This window comes from Polyodon spathula, chromosome 4 (genome assembly GCF_017654505.1).
Source record: "Polyodon spathula isolate WHYD16114869_AA chromosome 4, ASM1765450v1, whole genome shotgun sequence".
Lineage (NCBI taxonomy): Eukaryota > Metazoa > Chordata > Actinopteri > Acipenseriformes > Polyodontidae > Polyodon > Polyodon spathula.
The window spans coordinates 46,746,525-46,771,133 of record NC_054537.1 but is presented as its reverse complement, the minus strand read 5'-3'; the positions used below and the strand labels follow the sequence as shown (position 1 = coordinate 46,771,133).

The following is a 24,609-nucleotide window of genomic DNA, read 5'->3' as shown; positions in this document are numbered from 1 at the left end:
AACAGTTCCTGTTTCTTTATACATAATATTCAACTGTTACAGATTATTGTATTTAAGTAACACTTCTGCTAATGTAGCAATTGTTTTAATTATCAGATTAAATACAGATTAACTTTAAATTTTCATTTTACTTTTACTTCAATGCTAAAAATATTAAAACAAATACCTGCCTACTGTTAAGATATAATAACATGACTCCAAGCATAACTTTTAACCTTTTTGTAAACAAGAGGCAACAACTGTGCTATATCAAAGCATTTTGAAATGCTTGCATTACACTATTACAAACATTGGCAATTAATGTTCAAGAAATATTACTCAAAAGCCGAAAAACAAGCAATTTAGAGTCGGATACAGTTTTTATTGGTGAATACAAATAAAAACATATTTAAACACAGACTGTATTATATCATTTGAGTAGCTTGAAACAATCTTACACAAAAAAAAAAAAAGTATACATTGTTTTTGTTTTAGATTTAACATTGTTCCAAGATGTATTTATATAAGAAACCTCTTGACCCTTCTTCCACCCACAACTATTGACCTTTCTCTCTCCTCTCAATCCTCTACAAAACTCTCGAACAGTCCACCACCGGCTGGCATCCTCACCGAGCACTCTGCTTGTCCCTCTTCAATCCGGGTTCTGTCATGCACACTCTCCATCCTCTCTGTAACTGACTCCCTCCTCTTGACTCATGCTGCCTCCCTCTCCTCCATTTAATTCTCCTTGACCTCCTCTGCCTTTAACACGGTCGATCATGCTATTCTCCTCTCCTCTCTCTAACCTGGTTTTTCTCCTATCTTTCTAACACATCCATCCGGGTTTCCTGGCGTTTCTCTCTTCTCCTCACCCCTTCTCTGCAGGTGTACCTCAAGGATCTGTCCTGGGACCCCTCCTCTTCTCACTCTACACCCACTAGCTATATACTCTCATCTCCTCTTTTGGCTTCTTCTACCACCTCTACGCTGATGATGCCCAGATCTTCATCTCCTTCCCTTCCTTTGATTCCCAAATCTCAGAATGCCTCTCAGCTATCTCAACATGGATGCACTCTCATCACCTCAAACTCAACCTCTCTAAATCTGACCTCCTCTTACTTTCCTTCTGCTTCTTCTGCTACTTTCACTGTCAAGGATAATTGGTTTTAATAACTGAAATATTAATCTTACATATTAATCTTACTATGCGTTTGTGAAAAAAAACTAAATAAAAAAGGATAAGTGACCTAGCTAGAAACAAGCAAACTGAGATGGTCCTGCCTTTAAACTCTACAAGTTGACAGCTTTGCTTGTAAATTATAACTGTATTTGTAATTGTATTCCAAGATGGTTGTGTAAGGTGAACTGGTTGATCTAACAGAGAATCTCACACACACACACACACACACACACACACATAAACACGGCAGCCAACCCTTTTTATTGATGACATATGATCAGAGAATTAACTAAAATTAAGTTTGTGATGAAAGGAAGTCACTTGACACTGTGGTAACCACCACCTCCACTACACTTCCCACAACCTTTTGACAGGCCAACTCACTAGACAGTTGTCTTTACAGCTTGCCTGTCACTGGAATAAAAACACAGTAAATATAAAACAAAACAAGATTCTGATTTTAGTTTTTTTGCAAGTCAGATGTTTAAATGGAATAACAAATAAATAAATAAATAAAGCCCTATCAGCAGATTTCCTGCCTATACACAGGACATAAATATGATTTGATGCATGAACTGCCCTGCTTAAATTACACACTTCTGCATTATGCAAGTATTACAGTTTGGTCTGGGAATCAAACGACAACTCAAAAGCATCTGCAAAAAAACCTAAAACAAACAAAAAAAAGGGACTTAATGGACTTAGTCTTTTTTGTATTCTGTTTGATGATATTCATCATCAAGTTGAAGTTTATCTTTTGACATTTTAGACACATAGAAAGTGTCCCCACCCACATATTCAACCGACCCACTTACCTAGCTCATACACTACATTGGCAGGCTGATACCTGGAAATTCCCCATTGGACCAAACAAGTCTTACCTATACTCTCAATAACAAGTGCATGCCTTTACAACCTGTATTCTCTCCATTACTCATTTACAGTAATAAAGCCTCCACTGGTAAACATAAACAAGATGCATTACATGTAACATACCCCACCATAAACAAGACACACTACATTTATGCACCTTTGAAACTGATTGAACATTTGTGAATTTCATAAAAAGTTTGCCTATTGTATTGGACAAGCTGGATTTTCATATTCAGTTTGGTTAAGGCCATGACAAACTGAATGTACATTTCAGCACGGATTATCCGCCATGGATGAGATTTATTTATCGCAATTGCAGATGGTTTACTGAACTGTGATGGGCGCTCAGGCCCGAGTAGTAATAGTAAATCTGGCCGGAGGTTAGGGGAGGGTTCTCCTGCAGGAAAGCAACAGAGTTTACAAACTGACCACGAAAAAGTTAAAAAAGCTCCCCCATGCTCTACGTACAATGCCAGATGATGTTGTGGCTGTAACCTATATTAATTCACTGAGGCTATCCTTGTTTATGTTTCACAATATGGTCTAATTGATATGTTACTATCATGGACAAGCAAAAAGCATGCTTCATCCGTGGGACATTTCACTACTGACCAGTAAACTGACGATGACTAGCCGAAACATTATAGATGATGATGTGCAAATATTCAGAAGTTGCTAATTAGCTAGTTATTTTTTTGTAATACTTGAAGAAAAAATGTTCTTTTTACTGACTGATAATGTGTGCATTAGTTAAAATATGCTGATTGATTGTTGGATTTTTTGGACACAAGGGTTTTTGGATAAAAAATGTATTTGCTTTTATCATGTTAGTGCTACCCACCCACCCTCAATGCAGAACATATTTGTAGTTCATTTAGATACATGCTTTTTTGCAATATATTCCTTTAGAAAGTTTCCCTGGCTAGACTTGGTGTTATCTCTAAACAATTTTTCAATTAACAAATAAACAACAAATGTCTATCTGAGATTAGTATTATTGTACCACGACAGGATGTCCGCTGAAAACCAGTCTATATTACACCTTTAAGTCTATACGATTAAGGTGGTGCTTCCCCAAGGAAGCAGATAGATTAACTTTTCCGTGAACGATTTCCTGTTTTGCATAATTGTCTGATGTCAAATCCATTACCAAAGTTCTTCACTGTTGTCAGTCCCTATTTTGTTTTGATTTTTTTTTCAGTAAAAAAAAAAATACCACATGTGAAGTTTAGGTGAATGTTGGAAATTTGGAAAAACCACACTTACCACATTTCCAGTTTTTAACATTTTTTGTTTTCTCAACATAAGACTATGACACAATTTTGTAAACAGGAAATACCAAAAAATAAAAATAAACCCCAGCAATTTTTATTAACCTCTTAAAACGCCAATTAAAAAAAAAAAAAAAAAAAAAAAAAAAAAAAAAAAAAAAATGAAACTTGTATACTGACCCAACTGACCCAAAAAAAAAAAAAAAAAAAAAATACAAATCACAATATTAAAGTACTGTTTTTTTAATCTGCTAGATTATCATGCATTTATGACTCCCCGATGTTACCCTCTGCTGAAACAATACAAGATTAGTGCTTATTGGAATCAGCTGTAGCCAGTTACATGTGTTGCATACATTATAGCACAGTACAGCAATTGACAGTACAAGTCTGGCTAATACATAATATACAGCTGGAATTAAGCCAGTCCCATTGTAGTGTAACTTCATCATGGGTTCTCCATCAAGCTACTTCAACCAATAACAATAATAAAATGAATCAACCTATACACACAGTTGCCAGAAAAATACCACCTGCTTGTGTGCTTTTTAAAATCACACTTCCCTTATATTGTGTGCAGCTTTAGCAAAAGGTACTGGGTTACTGCAAATAAATACTGAACAAGGCCTATGACAAGTACCAAGAAACTTAACTGATACATTTGTTACTCCATTGTAAATATTTAATATGCGGTAATGGACCTTAGTGTTCTTGATTGTCAGGTCCTACAATTGGTGCAAAAATACCACCACAAAAGCTAATATCAAAACATTTGTCTACTTGCCACTTTTTTTTTTAATCTAATAACTGGCAGTTCTGTATTTGGTTCTGTTTCTTTATCTATCTATCTATCTATCTATCTATCTATCTATACACACACACACATTAAATAATTTGGCACATTAAATAATGGGTCAATTAAGGTTGCTTGTTAAATTTGATCCCACATACCCTCAAAGTTTGCAACTTTTTAGGCCTCCTAGATTGTTCCCTCATGTGGCCTTCCTTGCATTACATGAAAACAGTAACTGTTTCGATATTACTGTAATTAGTCCATATGGTTAGAAAAATCATGGGAACTGTGTGTTCTTAAGCTTGAATGTAGATTATTTGCGGCATATGTGACAAAAAAGGTTTATTAACTAAAAAAATACATTTCACATGAAAAAAGGAAAAAAGATCATATGATTTATAATACACAGTATGATTTTTAAGAGAGTATAATTGTTTGTAGCTGATTCAAACTTGAAAATTCAGTAAAAAAAAAATAAAAAAATACTAGTGTTTTTGGTTAAACTGATTCAGGGAAAAGTCTACTGGAAAATGTTGGCTATTATCTCGTGAGATAATAACTTCTCGAGAGAACTCGTAATGCAAGCAGTGCTAACACAAAAGAAAATATGGCAGGAGCACTCGGAGATTTTGAGCTGCTCAAATTCTGCAAAGCAAAGTCACATGTGTGGAATCATATGAATTCACGTTTTATTTGTACGTTGAACTTGAGGTAACATTTAATAGGTAATGCATGCGTCTCATATGCGACTTTTAGGCTCTCCCCCTTGATCAGTGCTGCCAGATTTGGCTTGTTTAGATAGCATCTCATGGCAGGGCTCGCAAAATTTTGGTAATGGTACTTGCCCTTCGGGCAGTCCATTGTCGACATTTGGTTGTCCAAAAAAATGTCAAGTTGCCCATAATTGACCTATGGACTGTGATTTGAGCAAAGTACACTGTACTCAATATAGGAACAGTATCTCAGGGAATCTCACACCAAGGAAAATCATGTACATGGATTAAGGAGTGGTTACCTGTAGAAACAGAAAGCACTGATTAGAGGCGAAACATCAGAATGGAGTGAGGTAACAAGTGGAATACCACAGGGATCAGTATTAGGTCTTCAGCTATTCCTAATCTACATTAATGACTTGGATTCTGGTATAGTAAGCAAGCAAACTTGTTAAATTTGCAGAAAACACAAAAAAAGGAAGAGTGGCAAACACTGTTGCAGCAGCAAAGGTCATTCAAAATGATCTAGACAAGATTCAGAACTGGGCAGACACATGGCAAATGACATTTAATAGAAAAAAGTAAAAGGTACTGCACTCAAGCAATAAAAATGTGCATTATAAATATCATATGGGAGATACTGAAATTGAAGAAGGAATCTATGAAAAAGACCTAGGAGTTTATGTTGACTCAGAAATGTCTTCATCTAGACTGTGGGGAAGCTATAAAAAAGAGAAACAAGATGCTCAGATATATAGTGAAAAGTGCTGAATTTAAATCATGGGAAGTAACGTTAAAACTTTACAGTGCATTAGTAAGACTTCATCGAGAATAATGTGTGCAGTTCTGGTCACCTCGCTACAAAAAGGAAATTGCTGCTCTAGAAAGAGTGCAAAGAAAAGTGACCAGAATTATTCCGGGTTTAAAAGGCATGTCATATGCAGACAGGCTTAAAGAATTGAATCTATTCAGTCTTGAACAATGAAGACTACACAGTAATCTTATTCAAGCAATCAGAATTCTAAAAGGTATTGACAGTGTCGACCCAAGGGACTTTTTCGACCTGAAAAAAGAAACAAGGACCAGGGGTCACTAATGGAGATTAGACAAAGGGGCATTCAGAACAGAAAACAGGAGGCACTTTTTTACACACAGAATTGTGAGGGTCTGGAACCAATTCCCCAGTAATGTTGTTGAAGCTGACACCTTGGGATCCTCCAAGAAGCTGCTTGATGAGATTCTGGGATCAATAAGCTACTAACAACTAAACGAGCAAGATAGGCCAACTGGTCTCCTCTCGTTTGTAAACTTTCTTATGTTCTTATACTCTTATGTACTTTTCCAACATAAAAATTCCATACGTTTTCTCGATTTCCATTTGTTTTTACCAGATATACAAAAGAGAAGTAAGATACAATCTAAGAAATGTCCAATATTTGCAAACTAAGTTGCATTATTTACAAAAAATATATATACAAAGTTGTATACAGTAATTGTGCAAAAATAGGGCAGAATAATAGTACCAATAGTGTACTAAAACCAGACAATTTTGGCACAAGTATACTTAAGTATACCATATGCAGTATGTTACTTTTTTGTAAGGGATGATATTGGATTCTGATCCAAACTTTTTTATACCCTAATATTTTTATAACCACATTAGTACCGTTTTATTCTTTGATTTTCTTCATTATTACAGTATTTGTCAGTATGTGTGTGTAGCACTAAATAATAATAATAATAATAATAATAATAATAATAATAATAATAATAATAATAATAATAATAATAATAATAATAATAATAATAAGATTGTGAATAAAAGTAGAATTACAAGTACAGTACCCTATCTGTGGCATGATGCATCCATTATTCTGGCTATCTGGTTGTCAAGGGTGTTACTTCGTGGGATCTTCGCAGGATTTGGTCACAAGCAATGTGTACGTGTACGTCACCCCGGAAATCACTCAAGCATTGCCAATGAAATGCGTTCATCCCTCTAAACGTGTTTTACCGGGATGACCTGTGAGCAGAATCCCGATGGGAAACCGCTTTTGATTAAAGCACAGAACGTGATCTTGTTATAGAGTAAAAACAATCGGATTGCCCGTCGGGCAAGCAGCCAAAAAAAAAATAATTAAAATAAAAACAACACGTTGTCAGACAGATTTTTTTAGTTGGCCCAGAACATCGGGCTAGCGATTTTGCAAGCCCTGTGGACATGTTGTTTTCGTGGTTTGTTTATTTTTTGGTTATTTGTATCATGCATGCTTTTTTTTCTTCTATTTCTTTGATTATGAGGTCATCTCATCTAACTTTACATTATTCTGACTATCCCCCCCCCCCCCCTAGTTTCGTTGAACTCTTAGTATTGAATTAACAGTATGTATTGCAATACATAACACAATATTGTCTTATATTACATATTGCTATACAGAGTCCCAATACCCACTGCTACAAACTGTCGCCCCCTTCCACCATTCCCTAATGTACTATAGTATCTACAACAATATCAAACAAATTGTTTTTTGTTGTTTAGCAAAAAACCTGATCCAATATATTTGTTAGTCACTCCAGGATTCTACGATTGCGATAAAAAAAAAAAAAAAAAATCACAGAATTTGCGCTCTCTGCAGAATTTTCAATTTATTGCAAAAAAATAAATAAAACTCAAACACTTGCTCCCTACTATCACTGTAACTGTCACTACAGCAGGGGTGTCAAACATTTTTAAAACCATCAACTGTAAAAGACCTTGAAAAATATTTAATATGTCAAATTGAACAAATAATTAGACCAATTATGTTAATTGAGTGCTTAAGTTGAAATGAAAACCAGTAGACCCTGTGACCCTCGAGGACTGGAGATTCACACCCTTGCACTAGAGCGCATACATATTATTTGTATAGTGAGGAGTGTGCCGGGGTTTCAGTGCGAGCTTTAATTCAGCCATGGAGAGATTCCTAACGCCATCGGTGAGCTCTGGAAATAAATCCAAATTAGTACCGAACATAATGAAAAAAGATAGGGCACAAATCATGCCAAATGCAAGCCCAGCATTTCCAAAATGTCACTGTCATAGCTTCTGTTAAAATGGCAGAAGACCGTGACAACGGCCATGGATAGTCAAACAGTGGCTACTGAAGCAAGGTAGGATTTTTTAATTATTTTTTCTCTACAAAAGGATTTCATTTTATTCGAAAATTCAAAGCACTCAATGTACTCCCTCGAACTCCTTATTTTGCCAGTCCTGAAAGATCATTCTAATTATTTACTTGGTTTGGGATGACAATATTTTAGTGAAGGTTTTTTTTTTTTTTTTTTTAATTGTTACTTTCCCATTTGTTTTGTGGTATGTGATGTAGCACTTTCACATTGTGGCCTTGGTCAAAGAAACAAACAAACTAGTTTATCAGCCAATTAGTGTGCCTATCACTGTTTCCAAGCGCTTGTCACAGTTTCCAAACTATTTCTATGTGCTGTCTTGATGTGGATACGTTTTAAAATTACAATATTTTGGTGACCAACACATGTTTGTAGAAAATCCCATTACATTTGTATACAAATGCTCCAAGCCTAGTACACATTTGTAAAACAGTGCATTTGTAAAATGTACCAATGCTAATTTGAATCCCAGTGCACCACTACAATCTTATTCTGCTAGGCAAATGTTATTATTACTAATGTGATTAAATATATTATATGTTTTGGCCATAACTGTTTATAATTTATTTTTTAAGAATTGTTGTGTTTTATGTATATTTAAAAAAATGGCATCCAATAGTCAGTGTTGTAACAGTTTTAAAGAAAGTGAACTTTCTTTGCTTTATTGTACATGTTTTCTTTCTTCTTTGATTTCCATAAAATATGACAGAGCAACATGTTTGTTCTGGGCTTTTTCATAATGTGATTTAATAAAAAAAAAAAAAAAAAATGAATTGAACTAACTGCAACTTTGTCTTTATTAATATTCATTAACAGTGTTTTTCATTAAAAAGTCTTTGCCGCAGAATTAGACAAATTCTTTGCAGAAAACTCACTTTTCTCTGCAGATTTTAGGAAATTTGACTGTAGATTTCCATGGAGACTAATTTGTACAACTAGAATAAAAATTATTTTAGATTTTTATCTGCTGTTTGAATGTGCAAGTGTAAGACATACCGCATTGACAGGAAGGCTACGGCTCCTCTCCCATTCTACCTCGCCAAAATATGTGTCAAATTCCCTGTGTGTCAAATTCCCTGTGTGTCAAATTCCCTCTCTTTAAGACACCTTGAATAAAGGCGTCTGATAAATAATAATAATAACAATAATAATAATAATAATAATAATTACAACTGCCAGGCAGTTTTATGGCTTCCAAGCTCAGTACCAGTTGGACATTTTGGCAAGCTGTAGCATTGCAGCACAAGTGTTATCAACAGGTAAGTTTTACTGAGCAGTTTTCAATACTGCATTGGTTCATTATCACACAATGCTTTACAACTTTAAACACCATAGTAACCATGACACACTGTAAGAAGTTATAAGCTAGTTTTACATTTTAGCTTAGGGAGAGGTCAAAGGTCTCAGGCAAGGTAATATTTTGGATAGTGCACATAAGGTTTCCTATATGTGTTTCATAGTAACCTAACCTGCACTTTGTTAGGAGTTATAAGCTAGTTTTACATTTAACCAAAGATTTTGAAAGGTTTTTAAAGAAATGTGTCAGGTGACCATATTGGTTTATGCACAAACACCATTTTGCCATATTTTAATTCCATTGTCCCCAGGATAATGCATACCGAGTTAAGAGTTAGTTGATTAAATGGTTTGCAAACAGAAGCAGTTTGATGTCTGGGGCGCATTTTGGCGAATTTGGTGGCAGCCATTTTGACAGTAAAATTTACTGCAGCAACTTCTGCTTCGCAAAGTTGAAGCGGGTTTGGTTGCTGATGACAGTTTCAGATCAGTCGGTTGACAGCATCCCAAGAAGATGATTTTGAAAGGTTTTTAAAGAAATCCATCAGGCGGCCATCTTGCTTTACGCAAAAAAAACATTTTTTAAAAAAGTCAATTGTATTGACACAGTAATGATGCTTTTCAACTTGGAGTTAATCAACTAAACTATGTTCAGCTGAAGTGGTTTTAAGTCTAAGAACGAAATGTAGGTCTGGGCACCACCTTGTTTTATGAAAGAACACCATTTTACCGTAATTGAATTCTATTGTCCCCAGGATGACACTGACCAAGTTAGGAGTTAGTTGGTCAAACGGTTTGCAAAGAGAGGCCAGCGGCTTCCCCTGGCCAAAACTATCACAACTCTTGTTTTCTTTTTCACCATATCGTTTTTCCACCTGTGCCAGTCTTCCTCTTTGGAAAGCAAAGCTTGTTCCCAGCCTCAGACCCCAGTCATGCAGCCTTGACTCCTCATAGATGGCTCTCTGATAGAGCCCTGGTCTCTTTTTTAAATCTCTTTCCAGCGTTCTAGTCTCCCCCTTAATTGCAGTAAAGCTCACTCACTCGCCTTGAAAGTCCGGGCGTACCAACAACTATCATGAAAGTCTGGCTGTGCCGACAACCCTTGAAAGACGGGGAGACCTCTGGACTTCTCGTCATCTTTCCGACTCTCCAAATGTCTAATTTTTTTCGTTTCCCCTTGGGAAACAGTCGGTCCAACATCATCATGCCCTCTTTTCTAAGTCACAAGCACTTTCCTTCCATTTCAGCTCACAAGGTTCTTCCTTCACGCAGCCCTTGCTCTTGTTATGTAAAGTTTTGTTTCTGAGCTAATTATGCACAGGTCCAAAATACTATTTTCAAAAGATATTTTTAATGAGGAGCAATCGTGTGCTCCCAAGACCTTTTTTCTCCAGTGCATTTCATTGCTTCAGTGAGCCTGCTGCTGAGGGTTATCAATGTAAATCTTTGGACTGCTCACAGTGGTGTTTTTTTCATTGACATCTCACAAACTGGGCTTTTTAATAGCATGCAGTTAATTGTACAATTTAATTTCAGAAACTATAGGATGATAGAGAGAAGCTTGCATGCTTTATTAACATGGAAACCTATCAATGATAATGTATAGTAACACCAGGCAGACTACATCACAATCCTTAATTATGTTGAAGTCAAACATCACAACTGCAAAACATATTTTAAATAAGTAAAAAGACTACATTTCTGCTTCCCACCCCTGTATAGTAAATGAGAGCACCAACAGAAGAACAACTATTGAGCTAGCTATACTTGCAGTATGTAACATCAAACCTCATGCCACACTGTGAGCAGGCAACATGTACCTTTTTTTAGCAGTGTATTGATGCATTATCGTGAAACAGCATTGCCAAAAGTAAATTGAACTTCATGTTTTAGGTTTGAAATTATTTATTTACAATGTATCATTTGTCTGCAGCAATGCAATGTAGATTTCAACGATCTACTATTATGAGGTTAGATGGCTTGATTGAGGTACACAATAACTGCAAAGAGTGTATTGAAGTATACTTGATCTAATAAATAATTATGCAAACCATGTCATCATCATTAGCCAACTTAAGCTAATCAGAGTTCATACACAAGAGGACCTTTATTTCTGTGTACAGATGTTGTCAACAAAAAACATACAGGCCTTCTGATTTTCAGAGCCTGAATTTAAACTCAAAATTCCGTAAAGGCTTCAATAATAAAAAACTAGAGAAAAATTTGATATATATATCAACTAAACAGAACTAATTAATTTAAATTTCCACATGATTGATACAAACAACGTGGAAATCTTTAATAGCTGTAAACAAATCTGCTGTCAATCCTGTTAGTATGACCCTGTACAAGAATAAAGAACCACACCACACCAACCACACACAAGCAATAATTAAATAAATAAAGTCAATAACTAAGTAGGTGCACAGGTACTGTTGCGCAGCCACCTCGCAAAGCCTGAGTTCAACAGTGCGTGTGGAATTTTAGTGCAGGGGTTGGGCTAAAACTCTCTTTGGTTCCCATGCTACACGTGCTACTACCTATACGGTCATGTTAAAGTCCTGTTATCACAAAACATTGCTCAAAACAAATCTAGCTGGATTTAAATTATTTCATATTTGAAAAAAAAAAAATGGCTTGAAAGTTTAATGTATTTGTTTTATTAACAAAACGATGTTACATTATTTTGAGTTACTGTATTTGAACTGTATTCAGTGTGCCTTATTAAATTATAAATAAATAGTTATACTTATTTGCAATTTTGTCACAGTCAACAATTAAGACATGTCAACACAAGTACTGGTGGTAGGGTCAGTTTCTTCCTGGAAACTCAACAAGCAGCAGCTTATAGATGGGGTCAACTTCTTATAAAGCAAGTTGTGGGGTGTTTTTTTAGTGGCATTTCCCTAGGTTTTGACATGGGCCAATACACATATTCCTCATACTCTAATGCAATCATAATAACTTCTCTAGAAAACCATGATGTATATTTATCTTTATTTTTATGAAAATTTTAACTGTTAATTTAACAAAACTACAACATAAAAACAACTTAAATGATTTCAATGTCTCAAACATATTTCTTAATTCAAGAGGAAATTCTCTAATAATATTCAACATATATATATATGAATGTTATATATATATATATATATATATATATATCTTATCCATATATATATATATATATATATATATATATATATATATATATATATATATTTGTAGCTATATTGCATGCAAAGTAAATTATTATGCAGTAAAGGTTTAAAAGTACTTAAACAGTAATCAATAATCCAATTTTATTACAGTGTATAGCAAGCCTAAACTATGAATGTTGTATCCCCCACCCCTTTAGGTTACTGTAAATAAATTCATTGTAGGTCTATCGGACATTCAATACGTTCACTAAGTAAAACTTCTTGTACAGTGTTAGTTTTGTTAAAGTGGCTATAGAATAAATCTGGAAAGCTAAAAAGTTTGAAATACTCACAGCCAAGGTCATTCACTTAACTTTTTTTTTAATATGATTTCCATTACATGAGAGTAGATGTTGAACTTCATGCTGATTTGAACTCGGCTCTCGCCAAGACAAGCACCAACTAAGACGTAGCTTTGCAGTAAACTAATGTGATCCATCTGCATTTCCATCCATTTGCGTTGTTTTCCATTTGATGATGTAGATATTCTTCTGTCTGGTGTCAGAACCCAGTGCGGTCTCCCCAGCGCATCAGCATGACAACCGCCTGGATTGAGCTAAGTAGGGTACATCTCTGAGGTCTTCAAGTGGGCACCTTCCATCCTCTGTGTTTCGTTGACTAGCCCATGTCACCTCAAGAGGGCTCAACAGTGATTCTGGTGTCCCAGCATCATCCCCCTCCATCCCCCACTCAGCTCAGCCCAGCTTACTTACCTGTACATCAGCGTTGCCTTCTTTCTATTGTGCTTAAGATCCCCATCCAGAATCTTTCCGTCTCAACCACAGCCAGTTACTGCTCCTTTCTGCTGCTTCAGATAAGTTCTTCACTGTGCGACGCAACTCTTGACCACTGAACCTGACGTCTCTGAGAAACCGGGTTGTAGAGTGTGCCACAAATCCTCGACAACCCACCTCCACTGGGTAAACTCGGACTCTCCATCCTTGCTCTTCTGCTACAGCAGCTAGTTGAGTTTCTTCCTCTCACACACCTCCTCCACAGCATCTTCTCATGGCACTGTTAACTCTACCAGATGAACAAGGCGTGCTGATCCAGACCACAAGACAATGTCTGGTCGAAGGTTAGCGGTGGCGATCTCAGGTGAAAAAATAAGCCGTTGACCAATATCTGCCAGCATCTTCCAGCCTCTAGCAGCTTCCAGTTGTCCTGAGCGAGGCTTGGTTTTAACTCCTTTTCTTGGTGGTTGCTCTCCTGGACGGAAGAATATTGTCTTTTGTATTTAATGCTTTGATGGAACTGGTGGCAACTTATTGGTCAGGTTATGCTTGTCTTCCAATGCTAAGGCCAAACATCGCAGCACCTGGTCATGGTGCCAAGTAAACTGTCCTTGGTTAAGACCCACCTTACATCCTGTCAAAATGTACCTTAATGTTGCACTTGATGAACACAAAGGAAATGAGGGATCCTCACCCTCCCAGAGGTTTAGGTTGTGTGGTGATGGGAGATCATATGCTGATCTGATGAAGAAACTGATCCTGCTCTGTTCCATTGTCCATAGGTCTTGCCAGCCGATCTTGCGTTGTTCCACACTCTCCCATCTCATCCATTCTCCCTGCTTGGCCTGGGAAATGGCCTTTGCACACCTGATCCTCTCCTCCTGCTTTTGCACCTAATTGACTACCAGCTTCCTCGTGTTTAGGTGGGATTGCCTTATGCCATGTAGGAGGAGCTGAACTTAGACCAAAACCTAATTTTCCATGCTGAACTTGCCACATAATATCTCTGATTCAAAGGGCAGCATTAGCATCTTCCACAGCGTTCTTTGCTGTCCATTTTCTTCCAGTTTTCAACACAGGTGCTGCACAGGTGCTACTAATGTCACTACCATTCGGACTTTGCCGCACTTAAACTCCTCAGTTAGAGCAGAGATTGGTAGCTGCAGCATTCCTTAACAAATAGATCTCAAAGACAAAGCTTCATCATTGGTATAATAAACATTATTAACTATATTTCACATTAAGTCCAGTATACTGTTTTGAATCAGGGTTCAGGTTCTGTAGTGTATTTTAAACCATTAAAAGTATTTTAAAGTGTTATAATAAGATGTACTTTCACTATCTGTTTTGTTGCACTTTCAATTTGTTTCCAAAAATGACCTTTAGATGATTTGACTAATTTTTGTTTAACAGCATGCAACCATTAGGTTAATTATTGTTATATACTGTAGTACAGTACATTTCTACTTTTCTGGTGTGATTTTTCTTCATTTACAGTAATAGAAACTGTAAAGCTTCTTCTAGTAAACAGCAGCTGGGACCACCCCTGTCCTGCCACATTGCTCTGGGTCTTCTGAGCAAGGTTTATTTTTTTTAACAAAGCAAAGTGTTATTTGTGGTAATGGGGAGTATTTATGCAAGGTTCTGGTAAAACGCAACTGATATTTTAAATCATATTTATGTTTTCATTTTATTACACTACCACACTAAGATCAGTTTATAAAATCTATTTTGCGCCTCTGAGCAGAAAAAAAAAAAAAAAAAAAAAATAGCAATATCATCTCACAGGTGCATTCCCTGAAGCAGGACCAGCAGTTATCCACAATTAGAAATGACAGCATAGATACTATTTGGGTCAGAGGGAAGTGCAATAAAATGATAAGTGCACTTCTTTGAAAGTACAGATATTATCAGAACTTCTGTTCCAAAATAAAATTATTGTATTCCAACACTAAGTAATCTTTGACTTCATTTAACCACTTCCTGGCCACTTTCATTCCTAGGAAGAGCATAGCGAGACTAATGACTCATGTATTTCATTTTGCAAATTTTTACTATTACTTGCAAAAAATACAATAATACAGTCAGCAATTATATAAACGACACTATAAAAAGTCGACTTTGGTGATTGTTAAATACGTGTGACGCATATCTGATTATTTTATTTTGGTCCGTTCCAACCCTTGCCCGTTTTTCAGGGAACATGAAAAAGATACTATATATAAAAATACATATCTGAAAGGACTGTTTTAAAAATACGTAGTTCCATTTAGCTTATAGTGCCATTTTTTGACAGTACACCTTACAATTGTACACTACTGCGTATGTTTCAAAACAAAACTATTATTTTAATTCAGAATCGATGAACACCCCTTGTACTTTTTCTATGATAAGATGTTCATGTATACTTTCCTCAAATTTTCATATACGCATGGTTGTCTTTACTTTCCCTTAAAAAAGGTACTCTCCCTTGTTTGTACAGTACAGTATGTTCAATAGAAGTACTATTTTAATTCAGAATGATAACACTTGCCAAAACTAAAGAGACAACACATTAACTGTAATACAGTACATACTTTTAAATCCGGTACGTACTGTAGAGGTAAGCAAAATTTCCCATTAACAACCTAACAGCAAAATGAAATCTAAATGTTTTCCATGCACAGAACTGTGTAAAACGCAAAAAGCAATACAATTTAGTAAAACCAAGAGATTAAAAAAAAACAAAAAACAACAGTTTCCACAATTAAAACAGTATCCAAAGACAGTATTCAAAATTACAGAATACAGTGCTTAATAAGGCCCTAATATCACAGTTCACTTGCAACTGAAAATGCATAAAAGCAACAAAAGATCACAGATAAAAATAATACATCACAGTATCTAAAACTGTTTAATGATTAACTGTTACACTACCCTAGCTTGTCTCGTTTGCTTTGTTTTGGATGCATTTTCATCAGGTGAAACAAGAGGAAGCACTGTGTAACTGCACAATATAAGATAGACATTTGGCTTTGTAGCAGAAAACTGGTGACGTGTAACCAAGTGCTGACTGTTACAAAAAACAAAGCATTAATACTGTACCATGAATAGGGCTCCTGTTGTTTTTCCATTATAACCAACAAGCCACAGAACAGCAAAAAAACAATGAAACTGATTAAAAAGGCTATACATTAAAGGGTGAAAGGTGAGCTAAAATTACTAAAATAGTGCATTTTTTGTGCAGGGAAAAAACCAGCAACATGGAGGAACGAGGATACTGTTTACTACAGTACTGTATGTTTTTTCAACAAAAATTATGAATGTAAGTACATTTTGAAAATCCCTTAGTCTCCAATGTACAGTACTTAAATGAAAGTGATCCCATGAGGCATCATCTGGTCTACTAGATTTATATAAGCAACAGCCAGGAGAAACATGTAGTTCAATAACTTCACATGAGACACAATAGTGGGTGCCAATGCAAGTAACTTGTTCTTTAATGCAGTGGCTGCATTGACCAATACTTCCACATTAAGTCTTCTGGGTGTTCTTGAAATTGAAATGTTTGCAGAGAACCACCTCCCGAAAGTTAATTGCTGGTCGCAAGAGGTCATTTGTCCCCTTCCCTAACAAATCTGGTGTAAATCACCTTGTGGATGTTTACCAATTCAATTCAATTAATTAAAAAACAAACAAAAAAAAAACAATGAAATGTTAGTCATTCCACATGCTCCAAGCCAGACTACTCTTTCACTCAAGAGGTATCACAGCCTGGGTCTATATGATGGGACAAAACTTATTCATGGTCCCATGACAAAATACAACAAACTATGTAGGTGGCTCACTTTTAACAGCCTGTTAAAGCAATTCTCTTCAGACTTGGCTCATATATACTTTAAGACAGGCACTAGTTGTGACATTTCACTTCAACAATAAAAGGTCAACCTGCAAATCCCCCTTTGATGGTTGTACAGTTAACGTTTTTATATTTAAGTGTGTTTTTAAGTTATATAAACACCCGAAAATGAGCATGGTTTACAATCTTAAATTAGATTTCCCCCATAACCTTTTAAGACTGTAACAGTCATTTTATTTTTATTTTAGCAGCAATAGTGTTAAAATGAATTTGTCATCTTTACTGAATGTTTAAAATTCCCCATCTCAAAAAAACATAACTGATCACTGATGTCAGCACTGGTCTCATGACTACAGTCATAGTAAAGGTCATACCGAGAGTATAAACCATACATTTAAGCTCACAAGTTGGTGGAATTTCACTCAATTACAAGTTCTTTAAATGTTTTTTTTTCACTTGGTCAGTGATGCATGTTGAATGGGAAATGGTTCATACAACCTGCAGTGGAGAACATACAGCATCCCTTTTCATACTGTATGTGCTTTAACAGGCCACATAATAGCTTAGTATGAATAGAGCAATGTGCACCTTGTTTTCTTTAGCATTTATCATACCAATAATGAGTACATGCAGGACAATAAATAAGCACCCACCTGTTGGAGGGAGGCAGTCTTTCCAGTCAAAATAACCTGCATATATTCCAGGCTCCAATGACCCAACGATAGGATCTGCTTTAAGCTCTATGTAGGTCTCAAACAGTCTCTGATCCAGGTCTCTTACAGACTCCACACTCATCTGCAAAACCCAAAGTAAACTCTAAGTCAACAAAAAAATAAAGAATTGTATTTTGCAAACAATGACACAACGTATATTAATTTAACAAGACGAAGTTGAGCATCATTCGTTTGTATATCAGGTAGTCAACTTTGAATTTTTCATCCAGAATAGAAGTAGCATATTTCATGTTAGATTTCGAAATAACACATTTTTCAATTTGTCAGGTTTTCATTAACTATAAGGAAAACTACAAAACAGTATGTAATTCAATATGTTAGTGTAAAATTACTCATCAGGTCTCATTCAAAATTGGTGGTGATGTAAAACTTTTGGTCATAGCTGTGTATTAAAAGGCAAATTACAAAGAATTTGGTCTCCAGTATCCAGAAACATGTCCCACATGTTGGACAAAGATCAGCAGTACTTGTTAGGTACTGTAACTTATTAACAACTAAGGGTCATATTCACAAAGCATTTACCACTGTGCTAAGCTCCCTATTTTTGGAACAGAGAAAATCAAACTTCAGAACTAGCTACAAACACAAAGCAGCATGAACTTCTCATTTATTGTGAGTTTAACATCCAACTTTTTGTTTTCTTTCTTCAAAAAAAAAAAAAAAAGTGGTCTTAAATTAGCATAGTGCTAATGCTTTTTTTAAAATATGACCTCAAGTAAGCACAATCTCTCATGGTGGGGGGGGGGGGGGGGGGGGGGGGGATACAAATCAGCAATATTGGATACTTCATGAATTTTCACACAAAAGTAATAATTTCATCGGAATTTAGTATGCTGTTGGAATGTAATAGCATGCCTTTAAATGAAGAACTGACTTACTCTGAGACTTACTTTCACTATATTTGTCTGAGGCATCCAACCAATCTAACCATAACATTAAATATAAAATCAGACCCACACTTTACACTCTTTCCTGCTATTATAACCCATGCCTTTCATATCCAAAAGCAGTTATTTACATCTATTGAAACCTACTTTATACCACAGTACCTCTCTGACAACAAAGGATGCCACAATATGAAAATTCAGTATAACTATGATAACAGGCCAGACATAACACAAATTTATACAAACATTAAAGTGTTCTGCAGAGCATGTGAATACACAGAACGACTGGAAGTGAGGCATTACTATTTGTTTTACCTCCTCAGATTCCTTGCTTATAAAATACCTTTGTGTCGCTGAACAGATAACCATCTCCTGCTTATGAGCAAGCCATTTTCCAAGTGCACTGGAAACAAAAAGTGTTATAATTTTGCAGAAACACAGAGTGACTGGGGTGATGCGTTTATCACCCATTTCATCTTGGTATCAAAAAACAGCAAAGAGAATTGATCTCTAGGTTTTGGTTCAGCATCCATTTCTTGATTACAGGGTAGTTAAATGTTTCTGTCTGTCAAATGTAACCATTTTGTATGTGCAGGTTTAGCATGTGAATTCTTCAGCCTGTGCGATGACCAGGAATCCTAGTTTTTCGCAAAATTCTCAGAAAAAACAATACAAATTTGTGTTATTCCACAATTAAAATAAAAGGCTAAAACTGAACAATATTAGTGTACGGTTAAGTACAGTTAATACAGGAAGTATTTATTGGTATTTTTAAATTCTAAGGAAGTTACAAGATCACCAGTGCCATCAATCAATAATATAAACTGACCATTTTACTTTAAATATTACAAATACTTGTGTAGTAATAATAATAAAAACTAAAAATAGTATTCATATTAGTTTACCTGAGTTAGTCTTTGTTATCTGGATGGCCATTGCCAAACTTAAACTGATCTTTTGGGTGATTGTTTTTATAGTTTTCAGCATCTTTAAAAACAGCTTGTTCAGTAGTAACAACGCACTGGATACTGAAGTAAACTGCAGCTACATTTCAACATAGTGACAGTGCGTCTCATTCAGCCTTGCCCTCTGCACACCAGAAGCAGTTTTATTGAACATGTATGTTTATGTAAATTTAAAGCAAAATTACCTGTATTGATGATTATATATGATAAGTGTATTAATTTGGTTATCAAACAACGAATAAAAGCCTTGCATGTTTTTTTGCCCCACCCCAAGTGTAAAATAAAAAAAAATTCTCCTACAGCACAAACAATCTGTGTTTTTTTCACATTATTCTGCAGCAAACAGCTTCCTAGGATCCCTGGTGATGACCAAAGTGTGACTAGCAACCATACCCATTGAGCTAAACTTTCTTAAAAGGCATTGTAGAAAGGGACTTTTAACTTTATCAAGAAAAGTGTGATCTAAACTTAGGGTGTTATGGTAAAAAAAAAAAAAAAAAAAAACAGAACAGGGAACGCTATAAGCTAATTTCTTAAACTACAAACAGAAATCTCACATACTGTAGAAATATCACAATATGTGTTGCAGCTGTGTAAAATAATTGAAAAAAATGTTAAAAACCATTGGACGTTTCTTTTTTCACACTGTTTCTTATAACTATCAAAGGTTACAACTTGAGTTTGATTAAGGCTGTCATTAATTTTGGATGGATACTTGCAGTGATATCAGTTCTTGGGTTAAAGCCATCATGTTGAATATGTATTTCTACTCTACTATTATAAACCTGTTTTTTCAGCAGAGAGAGAGAGAGAGAGAGAGAGAGAGAGAGAGAGAGAGAGAGAGAGAGAGAGAAGAACTGTTCATCCCTATCTTGCAGATTTGTTTAACTGCATATATAATGACAATGATATAATCTTCTATTGGACCGGAAAACCATCTTCATCGTGTCTACACTGCTAGCAAACATGACGCATTGCTAGGCAAGTGTTTTGACAGCTAATTAGCTATGAAACACTCCCTTTATCAATGTAGGTTTGCTAAGAAAACTTTGTACAGGAAGGGCTTTTTTTAGTCTTATATTTGTCCACAAGTTTCTGGAAATAAAACCAGAGCACAACAGACATAAATTAAACGCTTTGAGAACTCTCATTTCTCTTTTATGATTAATCTTTACAAAATTACAGCAAGCACCAAACATGTACTTGCCAATGTTTAGAGAAAACTTACTATATGATGGCATTTTTAATTAAATACTTAGTAGCAGAATGCCTCATGTTTTATTCCCTTAAGTTTTAGTCTTTTAGGGTAATTCTAGCAAGACTGGTATAAGTTCTTAAATAGCAAAATATGTTAGTAACATACACATCGCCTGCTAGAAAGCATACTGTACATAACACATTATAAATATACTGACAAAGCAACACAGCCTTGCTCAGCCAATTGGGAGTCAGAACCTTGGAAAAAGGAACCCCATGAAGTATACTGACAGAAATGTATTTAAAATGTCTGTACACAGTTTAGTTAAACTTGGACGAGAGATTCTGAAGATATAGCCTTCATCAGACTACCCAACCAGAGGAAGGAGCTACTGCACATAGGACTTGTTCCCATCAAGAACTTGTTCTGAGGAATGCCCATAATATGTTTCATCTCAATTCAAGGAATACCTCCCTGGTAATTTTATTTTAGATAAAGTCTGTATGTCTACTTACCCGTGTTATTTTCTCTGACCCATGGAAACCATGCTTTTCAAAGTGCTCAGCTAAATTGATAAAAGTGTGCTTCTCCAGGTATTGGCAATTGCTAAGAATTATTAACAGTCTCTGTTCCTAAAAAAACAAACAAAAAAAAACAAAAAAAAAACAACAGCTTATTTACAGCACTGCTTTTTCCATCCAGCTGCAGGACTTATAGCTTAAATGTCCCAATATAATAGATTTTCTAAAATCAATTATTCACATTTGTAGTACCTACATTACCTTGTTCATGTATCCAGAGAAAGTTACAGTCAAGACTAATGCAGAGTATTGTACCTCTCCATTACCCTTTCATCATTCAACAATCATTTATGTACATCACAACACTGGCATCTCTGTGTAAAAAGCAGAGACGGGTCCATTGCATAGGTGGTTGTACTAGTCCTAATCATACTCACCAAAATGTTAAATACCTCTCTAACATTACACAGCATAAAGCTTTTACTAAGAAATGGCTTTTCATCCCAGCAACATGTATGAAAGACACTGTAGGGGTTGACTTTAGATTTATAATGTAATAATCTTATGTATTTCTAATGTAATAATCTTATGTACATACATGTACAACAACAATAAATCAATAACTGGGTTAATCTTTCAGTTTTCTGCTTGTGATATGATCTTATAAAAAGTATCATTATTTCTTAAGGAAACCACAGAGAAAGAAAGAAATCACACTTATTTGAGTTTCAAAACTCACAAGAAAATTCTATGAACAAATCTCCAAAATTGAAATGATTCATGCACCCCCTGTTGTTGCTTATACGGTTTCATTGAAGTGCTGCAGGGAAACTTGAAGGTCTTCAACCAGAAAGAGGGGAAAACCCTTCGCCAGCCAAGGACCAACCTTTACCAGAGCTTTGAAGTATTTCATTTACAAGAATTGTTCCTTTGTACTCCTCCCCCATTTTGAAAGGTTTACTCCACTTTTAATAAACATATGTATTAGGAATCTATTCATTTATTTTTAACCTTTTACCTGGAAGCTCTCAGATGACCATTACCTCATTTTTCCACAATGGTTATGGTGTAAGACAGCACCAATAAAAACATACATTCATAGATGTCGGGGCTTGACTGGTGGCTGTACACAGATATAGTATTTGTTTTGAAAATCCATATTCTGCTACTCTACCAAACAGAAAGTCCCAGAGTCACAGCATACACAGCACATTCTACGTATCTCATGTAATTGGTAGTATTATTACCCTGTTTTCAATCAAGTTTGGTAGGCATTTTAAAAAGGGATACTATATTGAGTTCGAGCAGACCTTGACGTTCTCTTTATTCTTAGCACTTGAAGATGGCCATGCTGCCAAAACTGTAACCATTTTTCTTGTTTTTTTGTTCAGGTGAATAATGCAAGAATGTTGAATAATGAGAGCTAAATAAAACAAATTTAAGGACTTTTTTATACAATGTTAATGGAATATTTACTTAGTACTTACAGTACAATGTCAAAACTCTAGTCAGAAATCCAGGCAGACATTGGTATACAATATACTCGATTATGTAAAGTTTTGCATTCTTTCTTAAAGTGAATATTTAGAAGTATGGAAGAAACAAAACAGAGCTTACCTTTGTTTTGTTTAATACTTTGGCTTGCAATATTAGCAAGCAGCTTTCCTCAGAAATTATAAACAAAATATACCCACATTAAACATAGTTGTGCAATGTGTCTTACCCTGGCGTAATGTTTTCCTGTCTCCAAGCAAAACCACGGTGGTCACGTGCAAATTGACCCCTTAGTGACCAGCTGTGTGTGTACAAAACCCACTTACCATAGAGTGTATTGACAGACAGAAAGGCTAAATATCTCTTCAGTCACAACAATATCTTCTGCAGCACCAGTGTCTAAAATAGCCATTATTTAAATACTAAATCTGTATATTATACTAATCTATTTTAACTCTTAATAAAAATGTATTTGAGACCAGCCAGAACCTCTTGAATAAAGGTTAATATTAATCAACTTGCCTGTGTAGTAATTATAAGATGATGCAATTTTGTGCTGCTCTTAGTCTCTTAGTCTCTGGCCTACAACAAATACAACAAATCGTGTATTTAGTATGTAGAACTGTGTATAATATTTGTATTTGCATAAGTCTACTTTCATACCAGAATGACTTCGGCTGGATTACAAATGAACAGAATTTTACAAATCTGTAAAGGAACTTTCCTTAAAGTTAAAACCTAAATCTTGCTGTGAGTTTTTTAACAGAAGGAATAAAGTAGTTTGTAGGCCTATGCTATACATGTACAGACCAGTCATGTAACAAAAGTTAAACATATTTAAATACAATTTATGTAAGTTCCACCATATTGGTATATAATGTTGCAGACTCAAATTTTAAGTATTATTAAAAACAAACAAACAAACAAACAAACAAACAAACAAACAAACAATCTACTATATGTACAGATTTATTTGAAAAAAAGGGTTACACAGAGTAAGCATGTACTAGTCAGAGAAACAGAGAGAACCTACAAAAAATATCAGACAGATTGAAAAATGGGTATTAGCACTTCAATTTAGTCCATCACATGTCAAATCTTTAACACGGTTATGATGTGTTTTTAGCAGATCGCTTGGCATCCACTGATGCAGCAGAATCGACCGACGAGTGGGCTTCCTTTTGTACTTAACTGTGTCATGGTAAAACTTACTTTTAAAAATAAAAAGGACATTTCATAAAATATAACATGCATTAAATATAGCTAATGTTTTTATGATTCCTCTGAACATTGCACACGTCTTTATAATTAAAACAGAAGCAGGTTATTTGTATGTACAAAGGCAGCATCTTGCAGGTAACAATGTCATATTATAGAAAAAGGACTAACCTCACATCTCAAACGATTCAAGTTACAAAAACTTATAAAATTTACAGATTAAGTATTTAAATAATGGCTATTTCAGACACAGGCACTGCAGAAGGCCTTGTCATAACTGAAGGGATATTTATCTGTCTGTCAATAATCTCTGTGGTACCTGAATTTTGTGCACGCCCAACCTGATCGCTAAGTGGTCAATTTACATGTGACTACCATGGCTTTGCTTGGGTGAGGAAAATATTATGTCAGAGTAAGAAACATTTCACAGCCATGTTTGAAGGGGATATTTTATTTCCAATTGCATTTAAAAATTATTTTCAACTTGCATATACAAAGAAAAATAAGAACTAAATACTAAAGAAATAAGAATTATTGAACAAAACAAAAG

The 24,609-nt window shown here is 35.3% G+C and overlaps 1 protein-coding gene across 2 annotated transcripts in view; it reads right to left on the bottom strand.

Moving 5' to 3' along the window:
* exoc2 (exocyst complex component 2) overlaps positions 1-24,609 on the bottom strand; it is a 145,791-nt gene that overhangs the window by 12,274 nt on the left and 108,908 nt on the right. For both annotated transcript variants that reach the window (XM_041248010.1, XM_041248009.1), the window contains exons 22-23: positions 21,342-21,458; positions 17,696-17,837 (exon numbers count right to left, since the gene is read on the bottom strand). In XM_041248010.1, the coding sequence (XP_041103944.1) occupies positions 17,696-17,837; positions 21,342-21,458 (259 nt within the window). The remainder of the gene's footprint in view (positions 1-17,695; positions 17,838-21,341; positions 21,459-24,609) is intronic.